Source organism: Alosa pseudoharengus, unplaced genomic scaffold (genome assembly GCF_046254945.1).
Source record: "Alosa pseudoharengus isolate Yale_2024_CS ecotype anadromous, Long Island Sound unplaced genomic scaffold, YU_APseudo_1.1 YU_APseudo_1.1_scf_6, whole genome shotgun sequence".
Classification (NCBI taxonomy): domain Eukaryota; kingdom Metazoa; phylum Chordata; class Actinopteri; order Clupeiformes; family Clupeidae; genus Alosa; species Alosa pseudoharengus.
In genome coordinates this window covers 26,574,082-26,595,504 of record NW_027468848.1, presented here as the reverse complement: position 1 = coordinate 26,595,504, position 21,423 = coordinate 26,574,082, and the positions used below count along the sequence as shown (strand labels likewise).

General features: G+C 41.4%; 2 protein-coding genes across 4 annotated transcripts in view; one reads left to right on the top strand and one right to left on the bottom strand.

Annotated features, from left to right (window-relative positions):
* The first annotated feature begins 2,229 nt into the window (after window positions 1-2,229).
* Window positions 2,230-15,528, top strand: adam28 (ADAM metallopeptidase domain 28). Its single transcript, XM_076269588.1, has 23 exons — window positions 2,230-2,819; window positions 3,392-3,512; window positions 5,742-5,824; window positions 6,175-6,251; window positions 6,475-6,553; window positions 6,645-6,721; window positions 6,854-7,037; window positions 7,137-7,199; window positions 7,336-7,407; window positions 7,587-7,756; window positions 7,876-7,957; window positions 8,185-8,315; window positions 8,443-8,626; window positions 10,128-10,217; window positions 10,695-10,890; window positions 11,006-11,111; window positions 11,217-11,373; window positions 12,510-12,590; window positions 13,775-13,865; window positions 14,051-14,153; window positions 14,303-14,387; window positions 14,485-14,577; window positions 14,919-15,528. Exons 2-23 carry the CDS (start codon window positions 3,452-3,454, stop codon window positions 14,943-14,945), a joined length of 2,292 nt encoding a protein of 763 aa, XP_076125703.1. The 5' UTR covers window positions 2,230-2,819; window positions 3,392-3,451; the 3' UTR covers window positions 14,946-15,528.
* A 3,110-nt stretch (window positions 15,529-18,638) lies between these two features.
* Window positions 18,639-21,423, bottom strand: part of ppp3cca (protein phosphatase 3, catalytic subunit, gamma isozyme, a) — a 25,162-nt gene continuing 22,377 nt past the window's right edge. For 2 of the 3 annotated variants that reach the window (XM_076270012.1, XM_076270013.1), the window contains exons 13-14: window positions 20,554-20,580; window positions 18,639-18,805 (exon numbers count right to left, since the gene is read on the bottom strand). In XM_076270012.1, the coding sequence (XP_076126127.1) occupies window positions 18,648-18,805; window positions 20,554-20,580 (185 nt within the window). In that variant the 3' untranslated portion in view covers window positions 18,639-18,647. The remainder of the gene's footprint in view (window positions 18,806-20,553; window positions 20,581-21,423) is intronic. The other variant, XM_076270014.1, reaches the window with a different exon arrangement.

The following is a 21,423-nucleotide window of genomic DNA, read 5'->3' as shown; positions in this document are numbered from 1 at the left end:
TTGAGAGCACCTTTGTTCAAATCACTCAAGGAGCCAACCCATGCCAGGATGCCAAAGGTGAGTGTGGATTGCCTGGAGCAGTTGAAGCAGGACTGACTTGTTGACTTGCAGCCATCGTAGCTTACAGCGGAAGTACAGGTGTTGTTGACCTTTTCTAAAGATAAGGTCAGAGTTTTTTTTTAAATGTCAGCTGTTGGACGATGATAGAGCGAGGTTTTTATACTCTTCCACTCTTGATTGTTTGGTCATCTACTTAAAGAGTGGGGGGGGGGGGGGCTGGTGGCGGAGCGCCTGAAGTCTGTGAACATCTCCATGGTGATGCTCCGGTTCATGGTTTTCTTTGCACCAGAGTGAGAAGTTATCCACAGCAGACGCTGCCCTGAGTTGGAGGTGTCCGCAATGACTGTGTCATCTGAGTACTTCAGATACACCATAGGCCCTAATTTTAATGCTGGGCCAAGTGCAAAGTCAGTCTATAAGCAAACTTCCATCTTACAGCATCATCTGGCGTAAAATAGCCTTTAGCTGATCCACTGTTTGAACTTAGGATCTTTCTCGTGGTATTAAAATAAAACAGCATTTAAATGTGGGCCCATATTTGGATTCACACTACTGCAGTCACTGGTGTATACATGTAGTGTGAACAGGACTGCAGAAACAGAGCCTTGAGGTGGTTTTCACGTGCAATTGCACAATGAACACCAGCCTGTTGACAGACAGAAAAGTACCATTCAGAGCTATAGAAAGCGTGTGTTGGAAGTGACTTCCTCTAAAGGTATATATATAGTATAAGTATAAATACTCTTTTGATCCCGTGAGGGAAATTTGGTCTCTGCATTTATCCCAATCCGTGAATTAGTGAAACACACTCAGCACACAGTGAGGTGAAGCACACACTAATCCCAGCGCAGTGAGCTGCCTGCAACAACAGCGGCGCTCGGGGAGCAGTGAGGGGTTAGGTGCCTTGCTCAAAAGGGCACTTCAGCTGTGCCTACTGGTCGGGGTTCAAACCGGCAACCCTCCGGTGCTAACCAGTAGGCCACGGCTGCGGCCAGGTTGTGCAACACACTATAAGGTGAAGGGTACCATAATTTTCGTCGATGCCATTTTCATTTAGTTTATTATTTATAGCATTCCATTGAATGAGGAGTCAAAATAAAAGTCTAACTTGCATTGAACATGAAATATACAATGATGAATTAAGAAGAAAAATTTCAGCCACGTCTGAACAATAGTCAACATACCTTAGCAATGTGAAACTGTACTGCAATACATGTATATGCTTTTGATGTTTGATGTTATTATGGAAATGTTAGTGCTCAGATTTCCCATGTGTCCCCAGAACATTAAATCTTTTCATTTTGGGCAAGATAGGGACAATTTTGATCATATTTAATCCCATTTGCACTAGCAAAATCTTTCTTTTATTTCTGTATCTGTATCAATGAAACACTCACAGCGACATTGAGCTTCCACAGGCACTTTTAGCGTGAAAGCATCCACGTTATGAGTTCACAGTGAAGTCAGTTGAAGCGAGGTCATCAGCAGCTGCCTTGGCTTTGTGGAAGTAAGCGCTGGTGGGCCTGGAACAAAGGCCTTTTTCTCCAGCGCTACAGTAGCCTATATCACACGTTCCATAGGGTCAGGTCAGGCCATCAGTGTCTGGCCACAGAATATTTGCAGCGTGCAAAAGTTCAGTGGAGAGTTTTTTCTTTCTAGCAGATCAGCATAATAATAAACTAAATTTGAATTTAATATGAATATATTTGAATATATTTCAAATATATTCATATTTATATTTATTGATATGGATAATATGTACTGTATATATATAGGCTTTTTATAAGACAGGGACATCTGAAAAAAGTTTGTCTACTTTGTTTTTGATTTGTCTATACAAATATTTGTCTGCTATTGCTGGAGGAAACTAGTGAACGGCAGCAACATGTGATCATATAGATGCTCAGTGATGCATATTCCCTGTCTTTTTACACTCTCACAGTATTACACATTGGAGGTTTTGATCGTGTAACTCAGCTTGCTCAAGACTCCTTTGAAAAAAAAACAGATCTTTTTATAAAATGACTTCCAGTTATCTTCTCAGGTTTCACATGAATCATTTCCTGCACATGCGAAACCAGCTGCGCACATTAACCTCAACACTACCCAAAATACCAACAGCTTACAACGCATTTCATGTTCGCTGCAAATCACAGAGCACTGACCGGTTCATCAGCTCCGGTCACAGAGGAGACTGAGACATTGTATGATGTGGGTCAGCGAAGGATAGAGCGAGCAGGGAATAAAGGCCAAACCGGGACAAAAAATGCCGAGGACGAACACAGACTGCTTTCTGGATCTGTGCAGTGCAGACACAATGCCCGTGTTTGATGATGCAGGAGACGGCCCGATAACTACCCCTGTTGTTCTTTGACATAAGACTTTTGGGTTTTGGACACAGAGCAAGAATGCACGCAGTGGGAGCCCATTTGACAGCGTTATAGGGGACGAAAAAAGAGGGAGATCCGCGAGAAGGAGAAGCTGCTTCTGGTGTTTGGCTTTGATGATTAATTTTTATGGTGTCATGTCTGGAGCGCGGCTGTGTCGGCTGATGTGACCACACTGGGTCAGATGAAGAGAAGGGAGAGGAAGTGACTTCACCATCATCATCTGGAAGTTTTTGGATGGACCAATAACAGTCCTGACGGATAGACAATTCATGTTTCGTCAGCTGTGACGAAATCAAGTGCTGACATCTGTAGGTTTTCATATAAGTCTATCACAGAAAAGAGTGAAGGACACTATAAAACAGTTTAAAGGTAAGAGTATGAGTATAATTACAGTCAAACTGTATAAAGTATATGTATATGTTAAAAGTAGGCAGCACTTCAACAATGTCCAAATTGTAAAAAGTGGAAAGCAGCATTAAAGTTTTCAGAATTTCAGTTTGCTGATATTCTGAGAGTATTAACATTATTATTTCATAATCATTTCTATTATTTAATAATAATTATCTGGTATAGCTTGTCAAGATGTGATTATTTTCTTGCTAGAAGACATTGCATGTGTGCATGGGCTGCTGAGCCTTTTTTTAACTCAGGAAATGATGCCTGTGACTCAAATTTCTTAATGTTGTGACCCAAGAAAGGGTGATTTAAGGCTTTACAGAAATCCAGCCAGTCAGTGTTTTTCCTGCATTCTTTCTCTCTCCTTGTGGCCTGTACATGCAGGCCAGGGTGCAATATGTTATACAGTGACAACCAGGAAGTGATTGTGTCAGGCTGGACCTGCCCCCCTCTTGAAAGGTGTGGCCTGAACAGCACTCTCTCTCACACACACACACACACACACACACACACACACACACACACACACACACAATGGCATGCAGGTAGACCATAAAGGCCTGGGACGTTCTCTCCAGTTTCAGTAGCTTGTCCGCCCGCTGACAATGGCAAGCAAACATCTCCTGTTGTGGATTCTGTTGCTGGCTGCTTCACTTGATCCCTCAGGTAAGTCACTAGATACGTTCGCCTCCCTCTCTCACAATGACTGCAAAACTCAACTCCAAACTGCCATGTTCTCAAACGGGCTGTAAATTTAACACTTATCACTGACAGGAAGAGCATTACTTTACACTTAACTAGGCACTCTCTGTGTCCCCGTGAGCCAGGAACTGAAGTGAGAGAAATGTGTTTTATTAGCAGTTGCTTAGCAGGTGTTTTTGGCTTCTTTACACATTGATAGGGATAACTACAACGAACATAATTTCCTCAACTGTCAGTGTGGTATAGTATGGTAGACCATGACACCATAGAAACGTTTGAAAAATGATTGATAATATGAACATGATAAGCTCAAAAAGATAATGTATTTCAAACAATTAGTTTATAATAATCACCTACGTAATAACCTTCTTGGCGTATCAGGGCAGAGAAGTTGCCATGAAAGTATTATCTCTATAATAACATAGAGCTAAATCATAGTATTTTGGCAGTTTTGTAGTTTGAATTCAATATGTTGAATTCATATGTTATTGAGGTGTACAGTACATTTGTTTGTACATTGTTGATGTGTACATTAATTTGATTGATTACATTGTTGATGTGTACATCAATTTGTTTGTGTACATTGTTGCTGTGTACAGTACATCAATTTGATTGTGTACATTGTGGATGTATTCTAAATTTACTTTCATTCATAGCGATTATATGAATGAAGGTGGTCTTTAGCAACAAACAATGCCACTCCCCACAGCTCACCTGGAGTATCACATGAGACCGAGGAAGTGAGTTAGAGTACCTATAGTCATTTTTCAGTGACTACACAAATATTCATGAAAAGTCTGCTTAGTCATACTCATTTACAAACACATATTTTCAGCATTACAAAAAAATAATATTGAATATCCCTGCATTTTTTCAGAATGTGAAGATTGTAATCTAGAAAGGGAACAATTTAAGTGAAATCACCTGTTTGGTTGGCACATGTATGACTCTGCAACCTGTTTCTATTAATTAGGCATTATTTAGAGGTCAGTACTGTAAGCTGTATTTTTCTCAACTGTCAAGGATAACCATGACACCACTAAAAGTAATAATAACATGTTATAGTAATAATCTTAATCTTATTTCTAATTGTTAATATTCAATATATTATTACATTGTTGTTGATAAGTTTCGTACAGTATTAGGTGTTACCAGTTACCAATACAACATATCTTTCAGTGAACAGTGCTTCAGGTATACTGTTGTTCATATTTAGTATACTGTTGATGTTGTTTCTGGTGTTGCTACATTTCCATAACACCATTTTAAAGAGGAAGCTAATTCATGTGGATTGCAGCAACAAGTCAATGCCACTCCCCATGGCTTATCTGATCAGTGTACCCAGAGCCCAAGAGAGACATGTTCTATCTATAAGGCTCTGAGTGTACCTATTGTATAGAGTACCGAAGCCATGACTTAGGTTGTCAAAGCAGCAATTTCACTGGATCTAAACAAATCAATCTAACCATTGAAATCACCACTAAATTCTCTGAGAGCTAACAATCAACTAAACACAGCCCCACAATGCACAAACCTGTCCAACAAAGTCCAAATTAAATGGTGTTCTGCTCTACAACAACTGCTTAATGAACATCTCTCAACTCATCTCTCAAGTTTTCCTTGTAAACTATCTGACTATTGCATTGCTCTTAGCAGTTTTTACATACTGGTGGTGCTAAACCCATAAGGAAAGCATTGGTCTACATGCATCACATTGAGTCACTGTGACATAAAAACTGAGACATACAAAAGGCATGGATAGTCTCAGATTGTTAACCCTAACATGCTACAGTATCCTTTAAGACAGATGCCTTGAATCTGGGACTCAAATTAAAATGTAGTCTTTAATAGTTTACTGACTTTTACAACAACTAGTTGTATAACACTAACACTAGTCCATGGATCTCTTGAAACCACCTGATTTAGAAACGGAAGGAAGACAATTCAAGTTTGTGAAATCTTCCCAGTGATACATCTCAAGGGGAAATTACCAGAATGTAACAGCAAATAAAAACACTGACTGCAAGCCAACATCAGGAACTGAAACACACTGAAACTATATTCATTTACAGTGTTAATGATTAATATAAGACAGCTTGCTATGCAGACAGGTTGTACAGTGACCCCCCACTGTGCAGACAGGTTGTACAGTGACCCCCCACTGATGCCACCTTACCTGTTCTCATTTCACAGTTTGCACAGAGTTTAATGGAGTGAAGGTGTATGACGTGGTCCGGCCAATCAGACTTCACAGCCTGAGCAAGAGGGCAGTGGAGGTGAGTCACCATCTATGGCAAACATGTCTAGTATCAGATGTGGTAAAACAAAGACTGTTGCACTTGCAAAACCAAATGAACACTCAACTCTTAATCAGTGCATTCACTGTTTTGTGTGGTACATTAGGAAAGTGTGCATAGAAATGAGCAACACTGCTCAAATTGTCTGGAGCAAATTTGTCTTTAAATGATACATTTCCTACAGATTATCATATCGTCTGAGAAAATAGTATGGCGATGGTTGATGTTGTAACAGCTGATGTTCTGTTATATGTGGGCATTTGAATCCAGGCTAATGTGGGATTGTCTGTAGTTTTGTATAACATGTTGTGTCTTGTGACCCTGTTTAGTCCTCTAGGCCTGAGGTACTGAAGTATGGGATGACATTAAAAGGAAAAGACATCGAGTTGAACCTGGAGTGGAATGAGTGAGTTTTTGAAGTGTTACTTCTCCATTTGTGAGCCTCAGTCTGAATAATTCTGCAATGTACTGTATGTCATGTGAACATTTTGTGGTTTAGTCTGTCAAGCCCACATCCCTTGGGTGTGGGCATACCAATTGTTTCATATGTCTGCAGTCTGAAGTGCTTAATATCTCTTTTTAATGCATGGGTAAAAGACTAACACTAATCTCTTCCCTCTGACTTGCAGCGGTATTTTGACAAAGGAATACAGTGAGACATACTATACTGACGACGGCACACTGGTCACCTCTGCTCCTGAGGACCTGGTAAATACAAAAGCCCACTGAATGATTGACTGGACGCATGTGACCAGACAAAACAATCATACTTTATTTTTCTCCATCACTTCCTCAACAGGACCACTGCTACTATCAAGGAAGCATTGTCAACGACAGTGAATCCATGGTTAGCGTTAGCACCTGTGATGGTCTCAGGTACATCTGAGCGGTACATGCTATTACCACAGCTTTGAATATCTCACAGTATCTCACAGTACATTTCATATAGGGTGTTTGTTAGAAATGGTTGTTGTAGGCCTGCTAATATGGCTACTGCTGCTTCCATAGGGGATACATCCAGACAGCAGAACAGAAGTTCTTGATTGAACCCATGACAGAGGACAAAGATGGAGACCATGCACTTCTAAAGTTTGATGATGTTCACGACAAACCAATGACGTGTGGAGTCACCAACACCAGCTGGGACCCGGAGTACCCCGCCAAAACCAGTAGAGCCCAATCCCGTGGGGCTGTAAGACACTTTCAATGCTGTATCCACTTACGAACTTAAGAGTAACTATTCAGAGTACTGATAGAGACTGAATCTGACTCCAACTTTTTTTTTTTGTAGAGACCCTCATTACTCCAGCAGCAGAAATACATTGAGCTCTATCTTGTAGCGGACAATAGAGAGGTGAGACAAACCATCTGACTGCACTTTCCAAAACCATTCCTTACAGTGCACAGCATCACAAGGCACAATATGCTGAGCAAATAGATGACATTATACTGTATGACTAACAGTATGACTTGTTGTCCCTGTGTCCCAGTATATACGCATGAAAAAAGACATTTCAGAATTGAGGAAGCGAATATTTGAGATCATCAATTTTGTTAATGGGGTGAGTGTCAGACTAGCCACAATGACATCAACAGTTCACTTCACTTCTGAATTTCCAAGAGCGTCAGTGCTGTTGGTGTAGAAATTCATTGATTCATTCACCCATTTCATTTAGTCATTTAGTCCTATCCCTCTTTTCATGCTATCAATCAATATCCATTGCTTTTATCTCCCATACAGGTGTATAAATCTCTCAACACCTTCATAGCCTTGACTGGACTGGAGGTGTGGACAGACAGTGACAAGATATCAGTGACCCCGCCAGCGGGGGCCACCTTGGACGGTTTCACCAAGTGGAGGAACTCTGACCTGAAGAAGAGAAAGCGCCATGACAATGCTCAGTTGATAACGTAAGCTTCCTAAAACCCTTTGCGATGCCTCAATGACTCTGGGAAATTGAGAATGAGACAGCTGAGAAAAGATAAAGATTAACCTTGAGTGTGTGTTTTTATGGGATTCCTTTCTTCAGAGGTATCGACTTTGATGGATCAACAGTTGGACTGGCCTTTATTGGAACACTGTGCTCCGATCACTCCACTGGGGTCGTCCAGGTAAATAACATTTCATATATTCTGAGCAAGTGCTGGAGATAGACAGAGTAGCATTGAATGAAAGGAGATAGAAACAGATATGAGGACCTGTGTAATTCAACATGGTCTCTGTCACAGAGAGATCCCCTAAAAACGGAGAAGTGAAACTCCAAAAATATTACACTTTTCAAATATTTCTATTCCCTTTTCCTCTTCTTCATCCTCCCCCCTGTCTGCGTCTCTCAAAGGATCATAACCATCGGGCTGTTGCAGTTGGAGCAACACTATCACATGAAATGGGACACAACTTGGGAATGAGCCATGACACGAGTTCCTGTGTCTGTCCAGACAACAGCTGCATAATGGCAGCAGCCCTAAGGTAAATGGTGTGGCTAGCCCCATTACAATAAACACCCCAAACTTCACTTACATATCGGCTCCAAACCCTGTTTTGTGGTTGGAGCTTGCGCATGCGTGGTAAATGTACCGTCGCTGTGTCCTTGTAGCTATAGCATCCCACAGACATTCAGCAGCTGCAGCAGTACTGACTACAGCAACTTTCTGGGCAACCGCAACCCCGAGTGTGTGCTGAACAAGCCAGGCTACAAGGAACTGGTGACGGAGCCGGTGTGCGGGAACGGGTTCCTGGAGCGAGGGGAGCAATGTGACTGTGGCACGGTGGTGGAGGAGGTGAGACAAAAGGGCACCTCCTAAAGGAGAAATGCAATTATTGTATTACTGAAGACCTTTGTGAATACCCTGTGTGTCTCGGATCACCCCGAGAGGCACATGGAGAAAAAAAATTCCTATTTGTTTCTCTCATTCCTTTGGCGTCAGCGTAAAACCTCAGTACATCAGAGTAAATAACAGAATTGATAAGAGTCCTGTTATTGCCCATTTATGACACAAAACCAACAACCAAAGACAATGACAGAAATCTTTCCCCAAACTTTACCACGTTTGACTTAGATTTACCACACATTAACCCTTTAACATTTACAACGTTGACAAGAGATTTGAACACAGGTGTTAGAGAAAAAATCCTTTCCCTCTCCTGACAAAAATGCCTTTAGCAAGTTCAGACAGGACTGGGAGCTTTGGCACACTGCATACCGCAACAACGGCTGAAGGCCAACAAATAACATTCCAACAGGAGATATCTTTGTTAAAAAACTGTACCTGAGGCACACAATAATTACTTTTCTGAGTCAACTTACATGACTTAACTTATTCTTTTGGAAGATGCGAAGGTGAAAGCCTTTGATAAGAAGTTTAAGTATGAAGAACTGGTAGCAAAAGTGAGGGAACAAGGTTGGCAAGTATGCATACGACCAGTGGGGATGTTTAAGGCTTTGTAGTTAAATGGTCACTTTTAGATGGATTTAATGGGTGGTCACTTTTAGATTTTAAAAGGACTTGTCCGTGACTGAAGAAAAAGTGAGCCAATGGTTGCCTACGTGGCATTATGTGAGTTAACTATATTATGTAAGGAAGCATGCTATCGCAAATTGGAAATTGACATGCTATCAAGATATTCTGGATTTTGGCATACCTAGTCTGAACCAACAGGGCATGGGTATCGCTGAGGAGGTCAAAGGTAAAGCTACTTTAATCTACAGGGCATACGTACTGTATGACTGAGCAGGTGTTATAAAGCCTGGCTCAGGGCCGTGTAAGAGAAAAGGGAAGGCCATACGCAGAGTAGCAATATTGAATAAAGATAACTTAACAGTGTAGGTTTAGTAGGTCAGTATTAGTGTTGGAAAATAAAAGTGTAAGCAATCAGGGTCATGTGGTGTAGTGAATAAGCAAAATAAAAGGCAAAACTGCTGGAGAGACGGAGCGGTGGTGGTAGACAACCCAGTCTCCTCTGAGGTGCTGTTAAAGGTCCAAACCATTGTCATAATATACTGTAGGTTCACTTGCTGGGTATGAGTAACATTATTGCATGTGATCATGAGAGGTTTGGCCACAAGCCAGTTTAATATTGTTTCCTATGTATACTAATATAACTTGGAGCTCAAACTTTAAACATCCATTTAAGGCAGAAAACATGGCCAGCTGAGACAACTCCTTATGAGAATTAAATGATTGCTGACAGACAGTGGAACAGGAAATGAGGATTGTGTTTAGACCTGTTCTCTGACTAATTTCTTTTTTTTTCTTTTCTTTTTTTTTGTGTTTTGAGCAGGAATGCACCAACCCATGTTGCAATGCCACCAACTGTAGACTAGTGGAAGGGGCTCAATGTGCTGAAGGGGACTGCTGTGAGAACTGCAAGGTAAGGAAAGCACACATTGGCTTTGTTTTAACATTATGTTGACATTCTATAGCATGTTGTAATGTTTTTGTTTTTCGTTACGTGGATACGGATGTGTATTTGTGGTGGGTTTCAGTACAGTAGGATCAGTAGAGGACTGTAGGTTTCAAGAGATCATCTCACAAGAGGAAATACAAGCACGCTTTGAGTTCAGCTCCAAAACAACCAGCATTTAGCCCAATGGCCTCTGGCTATTTTCTGAAGTTTGACAGCTCTCTAGCAGACAGCTGTTGTTAAAATAGAATTCATATTATGCATACACCAATTGGCAATGATCATTCACACACTCACCATCTATCATAACTTGATTGAAAGCATCTTTGAGTGTCTTGAGAAGCGCTACAAAAATTAAATGTATTATTGTTGTTATTATTAAAACACTTCACCTATTAGATGTTTCATCAGGGTTTTCCATGTTTTTACACCCCTCCTCCTCAGATCATGTCCCCCAACAGAGAGTGTAGACCCAAGCACGGTGACTGCGATCTGCCAGAGTACTGCACCGGCAAATCTACAGAGTGTCCAGAGGACGTATTTACCGTGAACGGCCTCCCGTGTGAGAATGGGAAAGGCTACTGCTACAATGGCCAGTGTCCGCAGATGGAGGAGCAGTGTATCCAAATGTGGGGGGGAAGTAAGTCAGTCATGTCCATCAGGGGCTAATTGGTCTTCCGCTGCTGCTATTTTTTTTTTTTACCTTTTTGAAAATGTTGGCATTGTCGATTGAATGTGGATGGTCTTTTGTTTAGCTGCAAGAGTGGGCCGTGAATTCTGCTTTAACCAGAACACGAGGGGAATTTACTATGGCTTCTGCAAAAGGCCTAGCACAGATGTGTATCAGCCATGCCAGAAAGAGTATGTCCACAATATATTTTTTAAATTCACATAATTCCAACATCTGATGCCATGTTTCCGTTTGTCCATAACCTCTTTAAAATGAATCTAATCTGACCGTTACAGGGATATAATGTGTGGGAAGCTGTTCTGTCATGATGGCAATGACAATCCCAATTACGGTCGACTGGTGGCCTTCAGTGATTGTAAAGCAACATTCTATGGTGACCCTGAAACCGACCGTGGACAGGTGGATACAGGGACCAAGTGTGGAGAGGGAATGGTAAGGCTTGCAGAATTGCAACAGGGTATACTACTATACTTAATGAGTATACTGAAAGTATTCTAAAACTTTATCAGTTAATAGGCCTAACATTTATTCAAGTTATATTTCTGGGACTTTCTGGGACAATTATTTCTATTTTTTATTCACTCGTTCAAATGTTAATACAAAGACAGCAGAGTTGCCCCAGCTGTGGCGCAACTGGCTGGGGCACCTGCACCGTACGCCGGCGACCCGGGTTCGATTCCCGCCCTGTGGTCCTTTCCGGATCCCACCCCTACTCTCTCTCCCATTCATTTCCTGTCACTCTCCACTGTCCTATAATTAAAGGCATAAAAAGCCCAAAAAATATACTTAAAAAAAAAAAAAAAAAAAGACAGCAGAGTTCACACAGTTCTCACCAGGGGCGCGTTTCCCAAAACCATAGTTGCTAACTAAGTTGGTTGAAATGCAATTTCCCATAACAGGTTAGCAACTATGGTTTTGGGAAACGCACTGGTGAATGAAAGTTAGAATGGTGGTCATTTCAGATGTTTTTTCCAGCACTTCATAAATCTCTCATAGTTTGAAAACTTTAAATTATTTGTAGGGTATTGCTTGTTCACAACTTGAACAGTGTATGCAAAGAAACAGAGTTTAGACTTCACAAGTTTTGAATAAAATACTTCAAGAATGCTAAAATCTTTTTATTAGTATTATGTCATTTGAGCTATTTCCATGTTGAACTGCATTTTATATCGATATGGCATGATGGCAATATAAAATAAACACAGCTAACAATGGTATTAGATTGCAATAGCCTATGATTAAATGTATGGATTAATATTCAACTAAGGTAGACTGCTGTTGTTCACAGCACTAAGCTATTTTACGGTTACTGACATACAGTACTCTGAATCTCAGGCCCTCTCTTAGAGCCAGGCATAGTGAGCTGGCCCTCTGAAGAAAAGGTTTGGGGACCACTGATTTAAACCATTTAAGTTTTGCAATTCTCGATACTACAGCAGTTTTACTGTAAAGAAATGTGCTGGGGGCTGTTTTAGTCCTACATCAGTATTCTGATCCTATGTAGTGACTTAAAAAGTGTGTGTGCTGATATCATCCTGTCTCATCTCTGTTATGTTGTATGTTCCCAGGTATGCAATCAGAATCAGTGTGTGAACCTTGTGACAGCCTACAAAGTGCTCAACTGCTCAGCCAAGTGCCCTGGACATGGGGTAAGAACCTCTTACAGAAAGGCATCCTGCTATTGACTCATGCTATGTAAAGCAATGGCTATGTAAAAAACGCTGTCATTTGCTTGTTGTAATAATGGCAATAACCAAACTAGAAAATGTAATTTTGAGGAAATTACCAGTGCATAAAAATGCGAAACATATGTGAACATAAAATGCAAAACAAACTTTTATTTGGAAACAGTTGTGGACAGAGGAAACAGTTGGCGGGACTTATAGTTGATGACAACTGACAGTTGAAATGGCTGAACAGTTAAATAGTTGAGTAGTTTAAATAGTTAAATTATTTAATAGTGTATTATTGTAGTGAGGAACTATTTTGAAACTGTTGTGGGCAGAGGAAATAGTTTAACAGGATCTGTAGTCTTAAGAGAGACAGATTGCATACTTAAAGCCTGAGACAGAGTATAAAAGTTGAATGTAGATAGTGTAATGGATGTTGATAGACAGAAAGTTGAATGCATGTTGATAGGCAGATTGTTTAAAGGATGTTGATAGATAGTTTAATGGGTGGATGAGTGAATGGTTTGAAGAGAATGAATGGATAGACAGTTGGATGGAATGTGCCTTGTCCTTGTAGAATGGAGAGACACAGAGAGAGTTGGCCTAGTTGAGCAGAAAGCAGTTGATACAGGTGCAATCAGTTTAACTGGCTCTTTGATGGAGCCTAGTTGAACAGCTGGCAGTTGATACAGGTGCAAATCAATTTACTTAGCCCATTGTGATGTCATAGTGCCAATGCAAAGTCTATAGGGGAAAAAAGCTTGTTTTTTGTAAATATCTCTAGGTATACTCAGTAAGTATAAAGTTTACAAACACGAAAAATACATTGCTTAAGTGTCCTTTGCAAGACCTACGTTACAAAGTTTGAACGTTACAGATGAAGCTGAATTGGACGCAGACATTTTTGTATTTAGATGAATAATAATAAAAAGAAGAAGACGACTTCGGATAACAGAACAGTGCATTTTCATGCATTGTAATAACCAAATGGCTTGTTACTTTGTAACAACATCATTCCATGTCAGGATTGCATTGTTTTTGGTGTCTCTAACCATGTCTTCCTTTGATGATTTTTTGGACTGATAAAAAATAAACAGATTATGACTTCCTGTATGCATTCCATAGTTCTGACGCATGTTTTAACACCCCGTGTGCAAATCTAGGTGTGCAATCACAGATCAGAGTGCCAGTGTGAACCTGGGTGGCTTCCACCACACTGCGACTCAAAGGATCCAAAGTGGCAGCTCTCCAAAGGTAGGTGCAGGATGTTCCAATGTCACCTGTTACAGGACATGCAAAATGGAAAACCTCACTTTCCCTAGTCCTGTGGTAGTATTTAAAGTTAATAGGAAAACTTGTTCCTGGGAGATGATGTTCTATATTTTGTCCTCAAACTTTACAGCTCATGAGCTTGTCTCTTACTTCTTGTCTGTTCTCAGAGGGTGTAACAGCCATCGCAGTAATTTTCTCCCTTTTGGGTCTGATCATCGTGATCGGGGCCAGTGTTTTCATGTGGAAGCGAAGACAAAACTCTTCACCTGGGTGAGAAAAAGCAAACCATGTCTCACACACACACACACACACACACTCTCTCTCTCTCTCTCTTTCTCATCTCTCTTAAGCACATTCACACACTCGCTGTCCTATAAACCGGTTAGTAACTCTGCCATCTTCCAACGTCACCCCACCAGTCTCCCAGCCCAGAAGAGCCAACCTGTGAGTAAACCTGTTTTGGGTCGCCAGCCACTGAAGACACCCAAACCTAACGCACAAGCAGTAAGGAGCACCCACTGAATATTAACAATTCATTAACCCTTATGTCCGAATTCTAACTGAGAGTCCTGACTGTGTTTTCTGTTTGCTTGCTTGTCAGACACAACGGCCTAATACTAGACCACCACCACCACCTCCCTCCACTGGTAGGCAGAGTAGACCAGTGCAGCCCAACTTCATGGCAGCACGAGAGGTAATGTCCAAAGAAGAGAACAAATATCCCATCCCTGATGTAACACATTCCCACAATGCTTTTACTTTTAATTACAGATAATACCATAGATATCTTTCGCATTTAACTTCTCTATTCTTGTGAAGTACATTGGCACATTATAGGTTACTCTGACTCAAAGGTAGAACATTGATTTACAGCACTGATAAAGGCAGCTAAACAACATATTTTTTTAAAGGAATTATGTACGTTAATTAGGACCTGATTATCCCAATATAAATGAAAAGTGGTCATATTAATGAAGTTGCACAACATTTTTTAACAACTTCCGTAATGGTTACACGATTTCCGTGCTCTCACAGGCTCTGCGGCCTCCACCTCGAGTATGATCTACAGCATCAGGAGACGAGAGCAGGTGGAGAGGAGTTTGTGGAGTTGCACTGAGTTCACGACTTCTGTCTGTTTGGAGTGAGAGGTTTGGGAAACGCCAACTGCGAATATGTGCACCAGAAACGAACATGGAATGGCCTGGGAAGAGCCAGCAAGTGCAATGTTTCATGTCCACTCAATCATAGGGTGCGGCATGATTTTTTTTAATAGCCATACACTGTATGAAACAGTTTTTATTGCCAAGTTTGAATGTGCATGTCTGTTTGTGTGTATGTGTGTGTGTATGAATGGGCTGAAATGCCAATTTGAGCCTTAGTATGGCATGTCTATGCCTTTCAGTGGTTACTTGAGATTTTGCATCTTCATAAGATATTAAATAAATATTGTGTATACTTTTTAATTGTACATAGATGAACTCAGATTTTTTTTATTTCCTCAGTAAAGTTATCTGTAAATTTGTTGTTTTAAGTACTACACTGTACACTTAACAGGTTGTTACCATTTCATTTCTATGTAATGTTGTACATACATAGATTAAAAGTAAACATAAGTGTAAAAATATTAATAAAACACACTAAAATACTTCCTCTACACTCTTTTACTCCCAACCTTTCAGTTCATGGTCATTTTAAAGTAAAGAAATATACAATCCTTGGCACACAAGACTTTAAGGCCCAAAGCAGTCAGATTACACACGTTCTTTGGTCTTTGAAGTAAAGCTTTCGCCTAAATACCATTTCACTAACAAATGACATACCCTGACAGACCACAGGTCCAGTTATTATGTAATTCGAGCAATTATGTATACTAGGAAATTCCACTCTCAAGCCCATAGCCAAAATCATGTTAACCACAGACTCATAACACAGAAAGAGACAAAAGCAACACCATGTAAAGACTTCCGTATTCCATTTTTATTTTATATCTCAACTGATACACCTACATAAAATCAAGATTTAACAGTTGCCTCACAATACAGGTACTCGACATTAGGATCGACCCTTTTTTTATACAGCTAATAAGAGACTCTTGGTAATAAAGTATATTTCTGTACATTCTGTGAGATATGTTAAGAACCTGACCTTGGTCAGCGACTCTGCCCTAGCCGGGCTTTAGACCTCACCAAACGCTACCACTCACGCTGCTGTCTGTCTGCTCACACACTTGGCGCAAAAAAAAAGTATGACTGATAAAGCAACATATGCATTTAGGGGCTTCCCATTCTGTAGACCATTTGATATGAACACACTTACAAAAAGAAATAAAGAAAAAGGTATGAGTGTCAGATATGGGAACGTGAACCACAGGAGTCCATCTCTCCAGTCTCGTGGCTGCCTCTTGTGCTGAACAACGCGATGGGCTCTGAGGCCTGAACACACTGAAGTTACGGTCAGGGTATCAGTTCACTCTACACAGGAGCTGAATAGGACATATAGGCCTGTAGGAGCTGAATAGGACATATAGGCCTGTGCTACACAGAGGATGTGTGCATGTGCCTAGCAGTCTTGACCCCTCATCTATAAACACAGCTTATATGTTATCTTATCTTAGAACATTGCCATCTCCTACTCACAGTACATGCAGTACATGGTATTTAAAAGTGATGGCTTGATATTCAGTCAGTATATTAGGAAATGGACACTGGCTTGGATGAGGTGGTAAATAAAATTAAAGCTATAGTTAAACCATCTTAACAAAGCATTTCCACAAACAGTTGAGACACAACATTAGGTGCTTTTCAACTCAAAGCTGAAGTGTCCGCACCGCTGCCTCAAAAGCTGAACATATTTCATCTTGGATACAGGCTGGTGTGTTCTCAATCTGTACACGCAAGCGGCATTAATGCAGGGACTACGCCCGCCCGCCATACTGCCACTCAAATCGCCCGCTTTTGTCCGCCCGCTTCTCAATGAAAATGAATTGAATACTAGCGGGTGAAATGCCCCTTATATACACAATGCCTGGAACCCACTATCGTTTCTTATCATGAGCACCAACTTGTAATACACAGAATGGGGGCGATTTTGGACTTTCTTTGTAGGATGAGTAACTCCCTTAACAATGCTCACAACCCCCTGAAGATTGACTGTATTAGCAGGACGGTGAACTTACAGAAAACCAACAGTAGGTGGAGACAAATGTTGACTTCACACATTCTGGTCCATACAAACAGATGGATGTAGTGTTGCTACTACTAAATGGAATGGCTGAATAACATGGTTTTAAGAAAAATAAAAACAAACAAACAAAAAAATAAAACATATTTCAACACCACATTTGCAGTCAATGAATTGCAATCCCTATCACTCATTCACATGAAATTTTGTAGCAGATCCCCGTTTGGCATTGAAGCCAACAACAACCACCCCAACCCCAGCCCTGACCAACCACCCCCAACCCACACATGCCCACCCAACCCCCCATCCCAAACCCACATCCATTTGGTTTGGTCCCATCCCATGTCCTGTCAATTCACATGACTCTTGCACTCCCTACGCAGATCGTGAATACTTTTCCGATCAGCCACTGGGCTTCCTCTGCTGAGAGAGGAGTGTTATAAGCACCTGCAGGTCTGGCAGTCTCCTTGGGAACTACATTAACCACGTCCCCCTCCAACAGACTTTGGTTGAGTAGTTAGGACACCAAACAGCTGGTGGCAATAGTTGTACATTTCAACACAGGAGAAAGAAACAAAACAAAACATTTTTTACCACTTAATCTGACTCCACTCTATCCTTCACGTTAAAACTGAAATATTTCTGTGAGTGGGTAAAAATATATTTATATATTCACTGTATATACACACACATATATAAATGCTTATTTTTTTAAATGACATTGACATTGAAAGACATTGAACCCTCAAGTAGCTACAACTGACATTTTTTCCCTTTTCATTTAGTTGTTTCAATCATAGTCCAACATAACAAAGAACAAATACAGCAACATCTGTTAACAAATGCTTTTCCCAAAGTTAAAAAAAAGCTTTTCTGCAATAGCATTGTTAAGCATTGTTGTTTTGTAGATTTAGACATCCCTTTTAGTCACGACACATGCTGAACATTCATCAGCTCAGAGTGTTCCCTCACACAGTTGAGATGGAGGACATTTGGAGAGGAGAGGACCAAAATGATTAACTGCTGGTGCTTCTGCAATGGTTGTCCATGATGAGGAGTACAAATTAGCAAAACTGTGTATGTTGTTGACAGATGGTGTGTATATCTGGCCATTTGGGTTTCCTTCTCCGAACAGTAAACTGTCTCTACGTACGTACATCAAACACAGTTACATTTAATAAATTAAAAAAACCTGTCCTTTTCTTTTTTCTGTTTTATATTCTCATTTGAAAGCGATCTCTTCCTCTTGAGCTTACCGAGCCATTTCTCCTCCTGTCTTGTGCCAGCCCAATAGGAGAGCCTGGCAGGGGGACAGTCTCTGCTAAAACCACAGAGGATCAAGAGGGAAGGAGAGACGGAGTGGGACAGATGGAGAGACAGGGCAAGAGACAGAGACACATAGAACAGAAATAGCTAGAAAAGAAGAGCAAGAAGAGCGTTCAAACGGACAAAAACTGGAAGGATAGAAGTGTCAGATATATATATAGAGAGAGAGAGAGAAAGAGAGAAAGAACACTGGTGTGTGCCTGGTTGTGTTTGGAGCAGGCTCTTGCCCCCGTCCCCCCCCCCCCCGCCCCCCGAAGTCTATGCCTTTCCGTCCGTGCCATTCTTGTCGGCGTCCTTGGCGTTCGGGTCGGTCGGCTGGCCGTCCTTTCGAGGCGGCATCCTCTCGTTTATTCTGTCCAAGCCTCGTGCCTCCTCAAAGTTGCGTATCTTTCTTGTGGGAGAGAAGCCTTGGATGGCTGCCAGGAGATTAGCAAGGGAGGAAGAGGACCAGAGAGAGAAAGAGAGAGAGAGACAGAGAGAGAGATGGAAGGAAGGAAGGAAGTATTAGGGACTGTTCTGAAAATGGAGAGTGCCAGTCTAGTGTTCATGCTATACCAATTCAATCTATATAAATGATCAAACAAATCACACACCATGAATGAAAAACATACCATAGTGTGTTATGGTGTGTATGTAGACAGAGCACAGGTATTGTTTATTTCTATTAATATTACCTTTCAGTTAACCATATCGAAACAATCAAAATACAACCGACTTTACACGTCCCAGTACATCACAAACACAACAGGTTTCATGCATATGATGTAGCTTACCAGAGTAATTGCAGCAAAAGCAAAAACATCAGAATTAATATGAACCAAAACAGTAACCATGAAAGAACACAACTCAGGATAATTATCCTGCATATCATATTAACGAGACCACAATGACTTGGAACACAATATTAAAAACATTAAAACCAACCATATTACTATATCATGTCTACAGTATCAAGGTTCTACAATAAACCATTATCAGGGTCAGGGATGACATCAAACACCTGACCTAATTACCCTACCAAGTCAAAGTACAGCCACTACTGAAGAAAGAGGTCAACACAACACAACACAACACAACACCACGTTTAGGGGAAGCACTGGTAAGAGATGCATGCAAAACCAGCACACAGAAAAAGGACATTCTTGCACAGCTACAAGACTGAGGGTAACCCATCCAACAAAACAAAACAATTCACTTTCATTTTGGGGTCAATTTCAGACCAACCAAGCAACAGAAACAAGCAACCAAAAACAAATCAATTTATTTTTCTCCAACTAACAAGAAAATAGCCACATTTAGAATTTTGAGTGTCAGGGACCTGGAGGCTTGTCCTGCATTAGCTGGACATTCTGAGATATTGTGAGCATGCCCAGTAGAGGTCCCTTCCCCCAACCCCCGCCCTGCCATTCCCGTCCGTGCTCTCCCTCCCTCTCAGGGAGCCGAGTGTTTACACAACAGCGCGTCACCTGGAGCACGGCCACTGCGGCGGCGGGCTAGTTGCACCGCAAGTCTAGGCGAGGCGGCCCGTGGGGACAGACAGGAGCCTTGCGGCGTAACGAGATTAGGAGTCTGAAAATATCCCGCGGGGAGAGGGAGGTCCTCTGGTCCAAGCCTATCAGCGCACAGCCGGGGTATTATCCAGCTCTGCTTACAACCTCACCAGAGGGGGGAGAAGGAAGGCAAGGAGGGATCGAAGGGGGGAGGAAGTCACCCTTATGGTCAACAGGTGACATCAGCCAGCTGCAGAGTTCCTAGGGCCAACTGTGGATGCGTGTGACCTCGGGGCAGGTGCAAGAATAAGCTTAATTTGCTGCACTGCTGAGTCGTCGTCCACAGCATTCGTGGCGGTTTCTTTCCCGGTCAAGTTCCCCTCAAGCTAATAAATGTCTGAGCTTATGTACATCAGTGTCTACTGTTCTGTAGAACCCAAACATATTTTTTTATTATTATTATTCTTGGCTGTAACCACTGACAGTGCAAGAACATCCAGTTTCCACGGTTCAATGGACAGAATCACAATGAAAAACCACAACACAACACAGCACAACAGCACAGCACAGAGAGGGCTTTGTGTAATTCCCACTAGAAAGGGGCTAAGCACGACACACAACACCAATAGTGGGATGAGGGCACAGGGTGGGGTCTCCACGGAGCATATGCATACCTTTCCCCTCCTTGGCTTCTAGGGTGGCTGTGGAAGGGTGACCAGAGTGGATGGAGAAAGGTTAGGTAATATCCATGCAACCACTTAATCACTCACCAACAGCACCGGACTCATTAATACCCATCAACACCTTTCTCAGATTACAGAAAAAAGAATGAGTAAGAAGAAAGCGAGTAAGAAACAAAGTAAAAGAATAAAGTGGCAGAGGAAAAAAGAAAAAAAAAAGTTAAGATGAGAAAAACATGATGAGGCCCCACACAATATCTGAAGACCACATTTCGATCCCCGTGAGACGTAGAGATGGGGGAGGACAAAAATCTCAACATGTGGACAGCTGATCTCTCCAGAGGATTCCTTAGTACTACACTTTTATCAGCAAAGAAACACTACAAATGATACCACTGAAATGCCATAAGAATGAACAACAGCAACGGAAATTAGTAATGTTAAAGTGATGATATACTTTACACACTTGCATACTTAAGACAAAGGTTTCAGCATGGACAATTGAAAGGCCTTTGGGGGATTTGTGGTGTAGTCAGGTGATCAGTGGGAGAGTGGTCTTCCCTGTGAAGCTGATGGATGTGAGTGTCCATTTACATGTCACTTCGGCTTGGTGAGCACAGGGCAAGCGACCACGCACAGCCAGAAATAACACTGCCCACGCCTCACACTACACTGTCCATGTCAACTGACAGGCCTTCAAAACACCGGTGAGATATGGACAAATGGAAACAGCACAGCAGACACTGATAAATACTGACTGGTAAACAGATAGACGGAGACTGACTGACAGACAGTGATGAAATTGTCCTATGCAGAAACAACAGGGCTGCTCCTGATCAGAGAAAAACAGGAAACAGGGAGAGG